The sequence below is a fragment of the Caloenas nicobarica genome, chromosome 2 (assembly GCF_036013445.1).
Source record: "Caloenas nicobarica isolate bCalNic1 chromosome 2, bCalNic1.hap1, whole genome shotgun sequence".
Taxonomy (NCBI): Eukaryota; Metazoa; Chordata; class Aves; order Columbiformes; family Columbidae; genus Caloenas; species Caloenas nicobarica.
The window spans coordinates 128,106,709-128,114,791 of NC_088246.1; the positions used below are offsets into that span (position 1 = coordinate 128,106,709).

The 8,083-nt window shown below is 52.8% G+C and overlaps 1 protein-coding gene across 1 annotated transcript; it reads left to right on the forward strand.

The window, feature by feature from the left end:
* The first annotated feature begins 6,886 nt into the window (after positions 1-6,886).
* On the forward strand, positions 6,887-7,789 carry BHLHE22 (basic helix-loop-helix family member e22). The gene has a single exon (XM_065629931.1). It carries the CDS (start codon positions 6,887-6,889, stop codon positions 7,787-7,789), a length of 903 nt encoding a protein of 300 aa, XP_065486003.1.
* Positions 7,790-8,083: the final 294 nt, after the last annotated feature.

Consider the following 8,083-nt stretch of genomic DNA (forward strand, 5'->3'; position numbering starts at 1 on the left):
TTTGTTCTTTCTTGTTACTTATCATGGCAACTGAAGGGATGCAATGGGAAATGAGCTTATACTTTAATTCAAAAATAGTTGAAATATAAGAAGAATCTGAGAATGAAATTATTTTTCACTGTTAAATATATGGATTTTGATCCTTACTAAAATGTATTTCAACACAATTTAAATTTTATACCCATGATAAGTTATTAAACATATAAAATTGCCTTATTTATAGAGTATAACAGCATTGCTAGAGATAGTGCCTCCATTTTTCAATGTAGCAACTACTTAGATGTGCATAGATTCTAGATGATCTTTTAATTACAAGGGGAAGAAGGGAATTGCTAGGAATAAAAGGAGTTTGTTATTCTACAAAGAAGAGAACAAAAGGAGCGATGATTCTAAATTAGCAAAAGTATTGAATTGCATTTCTTTTTAAGAAAAATAAAGCACAGTTAGGAAAAATAACCTTGTAGCAAGAGTTGCTGAGAGAAGGTCATAAGGAAGGTTGAGGAAGAGAAAACTGAGGATGTGAAACTGAGCATATCTCTGTGATGTGCAGCATGGGGAGGAAAGGGAATTAACTAATGAAGTTATCCAAACTACTGACAATTACTGTAAAGTGTTCTGGAGAATTAGTGGGCTCTAAGATGTCTGAAAAGAAAGGGGATCATGTTACTGGTCTTTAAAAATGGCAGGGGAAGGAGAAGAGAAAGAGTGAACCTGTCATCTACCATCTGGTAAACCTAACTTCAGTCTGCAGTAATATAGTGGAAAAAATATTAAAAGGTAAAAATCCTGAGCACTTGGGGAATAATGGATCCACAACCAATAAACAGCATGGATTTATAAAGAAAGGAAGAAAGGCACATGCAAGCATTTTTTCTTCTTATAATTGCAAAGTGGTGACTGAAGGGAATATAGTAGGTGTAATATATGTGCTTACTAACGTATGGATTTGGCTGTATGGGCTTCTGTAAATTAAATAGAATCTAGCAGTGTGATCAAAAAATAATCCAATGTAATTTTGGGGCTTCTAACACAGAGACATTGTGTCACGTACCGGAGAAGTGATAGATGTCTCTCTTGGTATACAATACTGATGAGATAGCATCTCGACTACTGCTTTCAGATTTAAGTACTTTCAGTATCAATAAAGGTGAACTTGAAGGAGTTCAAGAAGCATGGAATGAAAAAGAAAGGCCTATAGAAACTGGTGATGAAATATTAACTGAAAATAAACATCTATAGCCTGGCCAAACAAGGGTGGGAAGAGTAATCTCAGTGCCACATTCCTTTCAGTGGAAGGTTTCCAGTATAAACAAAATAGGGTCAATTGTGAGAAAGCAAGCTGGGCAGGGAGTAAGTATTAATTGTACATGGCCAGAGCGCTGCCCTCTGCTCCTGCAGACACCCATCCAGATGTTTCCTGGGCAGTGTTTGGAAGAAGAGAGAATGAGGACTTACTCTGAGAGCTGGAAACAAGAGGGGAGCAGTTAGATAGAGCTGTGTGAGGCAGAATTCAGGCTGAAGTGGACAGATAAGCATAACAGGTAGTTCTGTTGATCCAGGGCATAGTTTGCTAAGGGAAGGTACGCCAGTAACCTTGGTTTGGCCAAAGCAGAAGCACAAATGCGTGGGGAATCATGTGCATGAGGAGGGGAATGGCTTTGAGGGCCTAAGGGGGCTTCTCTGGGCGAAATGAAGGAGAGAGGGAGAGGGAGAAGGAGAGGGAGAGGGAGAGGGAGAAAAAAAAAGAGGAGGACAGAGGGAAAGAAGGAAGGAAGGAAGGAAGGAAGGAAGGAAGGAAGGAAGGAAGGAAGGAAGGAAGGAAGGAAGGAAGGAAGGAAGGAAGGAAGGAAGGAAGGAAGGAAGGTATCTCAAACTTCCCAAAACCAAAACAGAGCACACTGATTTGTGATAGGATCTTCCAGTCTTTCTCCACAAAACTCAGTGTAATGACTCAGTGGGTTTGTCACTGTCCATACACCCAATGTTGTCCCTGAAACTGGGAAACTATCAGGATCTTCCACCCATAATCTCTTCAAGTACATATATTTCCTGGTGAGTGTGTCTGTGTAAATGACTACATAAAATATCTCCTGAGAGTCTCTTGACTCCTGTCCAAGCACGGCCCTCAGCCCCTAGACTTCCATTTCAAAAGGGACACCAGAGGAACAATTATTTCATTCCCCATGCTGTAACACACTGAGGGGTTATTTTACATTTCCATGTAAGGTTTTTTTGTGTTGTATTTTTAGTTTTATTTTGTTGGTTTTTTGTTTTGTTTGGTTTGTTTTTACATTTCCATGTTATTTTGTGTACTTCCCATGTCGCTCCTTCCACGGCCGACATCAATCCCTCCGCCGCTGAGCCAGGCCATGCATTTCTCCCGCTGCCCAGGAGATGGTGCTGTGGATTTTGGATCGGGAACGCAGCTAGCGGGGCCAGGGCTGGGGCCGGGTGGCCGGCGTGTTCCCTCCGGGCTCTGTAGAGCAGAGCGGCCGCCGCTCTTCCCCGCAGACCCCGGAGGGGACACACCGGCCACCTGGCGGGTCTCACCGGGGACCCTCCGGTGCCGTTCATCCCCCTGCAGCCCAGTGAAAACACTTCTCAGGCTTGGAATTCATCGGCCTCCCGGTGCTGACTCTGGACAGACACCTTTGAGGAGGTTTGCACTAGAAGCAAATGCAATTGGGGGGAAGAGGGGGGGAGTTTCTTTCTTTTTACTGTATTTTCTTCACTCTAAACTTAAATGAAGTTTGTCTCAAAGTGAAGTCAACACATAAGCGGTGAACGAAAGCGCCCTCCGACACTGAACTTTGAGCTGGAAAAGCCGAGCGGACGGTGCAACTGGGGCTGCCCCCCGCTGCATGGGGAGCTCGGCCCCCGCTCGGCTGTGCCGGAGGCAGGAGGGACTCGGGGCCGAGTCGCTGGATGAAGGACCGGGAGGGAACTTGCGGGTGGTCCGAAGCCTCCAGCTTGCTGCGGGGGCCGTCCTGCCGCGGCGGGCACCCCTTGTATCTGCTCGGAGCAGGCAGGGAGAGACTACTTTCATCTGTCTAAAATCTGCCTCGCCAGCATTGAGCTCCTGAGTGCCTTTAGGGAAAATTTGGGAAGCATTCTTCCTCCAGGAGGCTTTTCAACAAACGGGAAGCCCAGCCCTGGGGACCGGGAAGAGGTTTTTAACTTTACTCCCAGGTGGGGTGCAGAACAAAATGACTCCCAAGTAGATCTCGTAAAAGACGCCTTGGAAAATTAGTAAACGCTGTGCTGTCCGCTCTCACCTGTTTCTGGGAACCCCCAGCCTCCCTGCACCCGCTTCGTTGCCTCCGTCCCCGCCCGGGACGACCCGTCCCCGGCCGCTCCCAGTGGAGTCCGGGTGATGTTTCAGTGCGGCCGGCGCTGTCCCTTCTGCAGCTCGGCTCCGGACTTCTCGTTTCCCGGAATAATGACCCAAGTGGAGCGGAGCGGGTGGCAGAGGGCTGCGGCACAATTAAACCAGGTAACGAGACGCTGGGCAGATGTGTTTTCATTGCCCTGTAAGATAAACGCAGTGTTAAATGCCTGACAACTTCCCAGAAGCAATCAGCAAAAGTTTACGAGTGCATAAACCTCAAAGACCATTCCTCGGTATTTTTACAAGCCCCGCATTTAAAGCTTCTATAAATTTTTCTGCCTGCTTCCAAACTAAAGTTCCCGGAGATTATTAAACAGTCACTTCTTCGGGAGGGAGGGAGAGACAGACCACAACAGGCGGGAGAGGCGAGAAGGGCTCTCTTCTTGCCTCCTCCACTTCCCTCTCCCACCCGATACAAGCTAAAGTTTGGTAGAAAGTTGGCATTATTAGACCACGGGAAGTCACGGATGAACGTATCTACAACATGACTGGGATCTATCAGTATTTCAAGAACAGGGAGCAGACCCAGAAAGAAAGGGAGAGGAAAGAATGAAGAGAAACAAAAGAAAAAGCGAGGTGAATGAATGGGCGGGTAAAAGCAGGGAGAGGCACATCGAGAGATCCGCAGACAGATCAGCATCAATCAGGCTGGCGGGTGGACAGGGATGAGCAGAGAGCTCTAAGCTCTAAGAGAAATAAATTTTAGACGCAGAACGCAAATCTGAGCGAAGGCAACTGAGGACAAGAGGAGGCGGTCGGGACCTCCTGGAGGTCTCCGCGATGCCCCCGTCCCTCTGCGGGCCACCGGCGGAGCGGGAGCGTACGCTATCCCCAAAGCTGCTGGCAAAAAAAAGGGAGGTAGCACTTGTGAACCCAGGCATCAGCAGGAAAGATCGAGCCGGATACCTCTGTCTTCGAAGAAATTAGTTGCAAGGGATGAAATATATTCTCTAGCCATCAAATTATAGTAACAGTATCCGTCATCCTTAAGTGACCACATGAGTTTTATAAGTTAGATATTAAACAGATTAAATAATAATAATAAAAAAAGAAAACCAAAACCCTTATTGCGATTACAAAGCCCTTTGTTTATGATACCGGGGAAAATGAAGTTGCTAATTGGAAAAGAATAAACCTAAAATGCTTTTGGATTACTAATGATGGAGGTTAACGGTGGCATCCCTTGGAAAGGGGGAGGGGAGCGAGGCGCTCGGTGACTGTGCGCTTGGACGGCGACCAGAGACAAGCGCAGCAGCCAAACGGGGCTGGGAGGGGGCGGGGGGCCAGAGCTCCCCCTCTTCGGAGGACTCGGCTTGTATGTTCGCCTCTGATCCGGAGACACGAGGTGAGGAAGGTCTGTATTGTAGTCATGTCCTCGCTAGATGAAATCTCAGTCAATTACTTTGAAATCTGCAGCTTGGCTTCTTTTCATTCTTTCCAGGTGAAAATTCAAACGTTTTCTGTTGTTGCCTGGTCCTTTCTTTCCTGAAACAAGGCCCCCAACTGTTCTGATATTACCATTCAAAAACAGGTTCTGTGGCAAACCTCATTTGTGAATCTATTACAGAGATTAATAGATTATTTCTCCTTTTTCAACTAATTCTCAGTGGGGAAATTTAACCATATGGTAAGGAGAGAATTAGAATTTCATCACATTAGAGCAAAATGTAATGAAAAGAGTCCAACACCTGGGGCCAACTCTGAAAGGCACAATTAAAAGGTTTTTAATGAAACCGGAGAAACCAAAAAAAATTTCATAGCCTTCAGTAATTCTGCCACATAAGAATGATTTACTGGAAGTGTTGGGAAATATTGTTTTTACTGATGTCATAAGAATGAAAACTTGCCACTAAATACTCCGAGCGCTTACAGTAAAGCGAGAGCGAGCTGCTCGCTTCGAGCATTAGAGGAGCAGGGGGACAAAACTCAGACCAACCCTTGGGTTGCGATTTCATCTTCTGGGAGAGCGCCGAAGAGCGTGTGCCCGGCCCTGAGGAGAAGCCTTGAGAGGAAAGCAGGGGGCCGACACCCCCGGGGTAACCGGGGTGCTGGGGTCGCTCTCGCCTTGACACCGGCGGTGGCATCCCGGCGTTTGGGAGCGGCGCGGGGTGCTCCCGCCCCGCAGGGCTCGCCGGAGGGAGGGAGAGAGCTGCGAAGAGTCGGTCAATCATAATAATAATAATTAAAAAAAAAAAAGTTTGGTGGGTTTTGCCTTTTCTCACCCTGCCCTCCCTTCTCCCCAGATCGGTTCATTTTCAAGGTACGGGATGGGGCTTTACATTTTTTATAGGGTCACGGGGAATAATCACTCGAAAGCGGCAATCTGTTACCTGAAAACGGCTAAGGGGAGGAAAAGGGGGACCCTCCCCCCGTAGTTTGCTCTCCGTTTGCTGGAGCGGGGGGAGAGGGAGCTGGGGACTATTCATCTCCCGGGGAAGAAAAGTGGACTTCGGAGGTGGGCAGGAGAGGGCACGGCGGTTCGGGTTGGTCCGGGGTTTTAATTATTTTTTTTTTTCTTTCCCAGGGGATGCTTTTCGTGAAGACGGGTGGGGGTGGGAGTGGGCTATAAGTTAATGTAAATGCAGGGGGTGGGTGGGCTGGGGGGAGAGGGTGTCACTTCTGACTCCACGGCTAAGTTAGCAGAAGTCTGCTGGCAGCACTCGGAAGGGGAAGTGTTGAAACGGGCTTTTCTGCAGTGCAGGGCTGTAATTTGCTGAAGGAGGCAAAGAACATCCTTCGATCTAAGTAGGGCTTTTAGTGTGCTCATTGATGAGTGAAAGTCGCCACACATGTCAAGCTAAAGGCAGTTGTTGGGTTACTAACAGGACACAACGTCTTGCAAACATATGCGTTAAGCTGTGTATACAGATGGCAGGGAGAATAATGGAGCAGGCGCCTCTTATAAAGCTCTAGCTGCTGCCTGTCTTCAGACCTGGGAAATGAAACTATTCAGACTCAGGGCCAGATAGCGCCTGGGATTGTTTGTTACCGTTTTAATCCTATTAATTAAAACGTTAACCTGATTGGGTAGAAAGCTCTGTCCCAACAGGCGAGTCTTCTTCATAATAACCTACTCTCAGAGATAATGATGTAAAAGACTCCCCCGTCTGCGGCGGCTGCTGGTTGATGGGTCCGGAAATCTCTTGAAGGTGAATCCAAGCAAGATAAACGGTGGAAGCGGCTCCGCTGGCAGAGCACAATGCCCCAGCGTGGCGCCTGCTGAGGGCGAGCCGGAGCCGGAGCTGCAGCCGGAGCCACAGCCGGAGCCGCCGCCGGAGCCGGAGCCGCAGCCGCCGCCGGAGCCGCAACCCGAGCCGCCGCCGGAGCCGGAGCAAGGGCAGCCGCGTTGCCGGGCACGGCGCAGCCCCGGCCGGAGCGGGAGGCGATTTCTGCCAGCGGGACGCCGGGGAGCCGCCCGCCGCGGCGCGGAGCCTTGGAGGAGCGGGCCAGGAGCTGAGGGGGGCGGAGGAGGCGGAGGCGGAGGCGAGCGGGGCGCCGATGGAGCGGGCGCTGGGGCTGCCCGCAGAAGAGGACCTCTTCCACAAGAGCCTCGCCGCCTCGGCCAAGCGCATGGAGTCCGCCTTCCGCTCGCCCCCGGGGCTCGACCTCTCCCACCCCCGCGACCGCCAGCCCTCGCCGCTCGCCTGCTACGAGGCGGCGGAGCCCGAGGCGCTGCTGCAGCCCGGCGTCGGCGGCGACCCGCTGGCGCTGCCGCCAGGCTCCGTCTGCGTCAAGTACGGGGAGAGCGCCAGCCGCAGCTCGGTGGCCGAGAGCAGCGGCGGCGAGCAGAGCCCCGACGACGACAGCGACGGCCGCTGCGAGCTGGTGCTGCGCGGTGCCGGGGGGGACCCGCGCGTCGCCTCGCCGGCGGCGGGCGGCGGCGGCGGCGGGGGGGGCGGGGGGCTCAAGGCGGCCGAGGGCGGCTGCTCCAACAGCCACGGGCACGGCGGCAGCAAGAAGTCCAAGGAGCAGAAGGCGCTGCGCCTCAACATCAACGCGCGGGAGCGGCGGCGGATGCACGACCTGAACGACGCGCTGGACGAGCTGCGGGCGGTCATCCCCTACGCGCACAGCCCCTCGGTGCGGAAGCTCTCCAAGATCGCCACGCTCCTCCTGGCCAAGAACTACATCCTGATGCAGGCGCAGGCCCTGGAGGAGATGCGGCGCCTGGTGGCTTATCTCAACCAGGGCCAGGCCATCTCGGCAGCCTCCCTGCCCAGCTCCGCCGCGGCGGCGGCGGCGGCGGCAGCGGCGCTGCACCCCGCCCTCGGCGCCTACGAGCAGGCGGCCGGCTACCCCTTCAGCGCTGGGCTGCCCCCCGCCACCTCCTGCCCGGAGAAATGTGCCATTTTCAACAGCGTCTCCTCCAGCCTCTGCAAACAGTGCACGGAGAAGCCTTAAGCGCCGCCGTTGCCGCCCCCCGCCGCCGCCGCGGCCCCGGGGAGCGGCGACAGCCGGCGGTCCGGACCCGGCCCCGGGCCGGGGGGCGCGGGGGCGGCGGAGGGACTGACGGCTGCCCGGCCCCCGCCTCCCTCCACCCGGCCTCGTCTCGTCTCGCTCTTCTCCTCGGGTTTTGCCGAGACGGGACCGCGACGGGAGCCAGCGTGCGTGCGGAGCCGGGGAGGGGGCGCGGAGCCGGGGGTGCCACGGAGAGGAAGCCTCGGCCCGGGGGTGCTGGGGGGGGGGGTCGCTCTC

Excerpts from the sequence above, each read along its gene's own strand:
- BHLHE22 (XM_065629931.1), top strand. The coding sequence starts at position 6,887 with ATGGAGCGGGCGCTGGGGCTGCCCGCAGAAGAGGACCTCTTCCACAAG.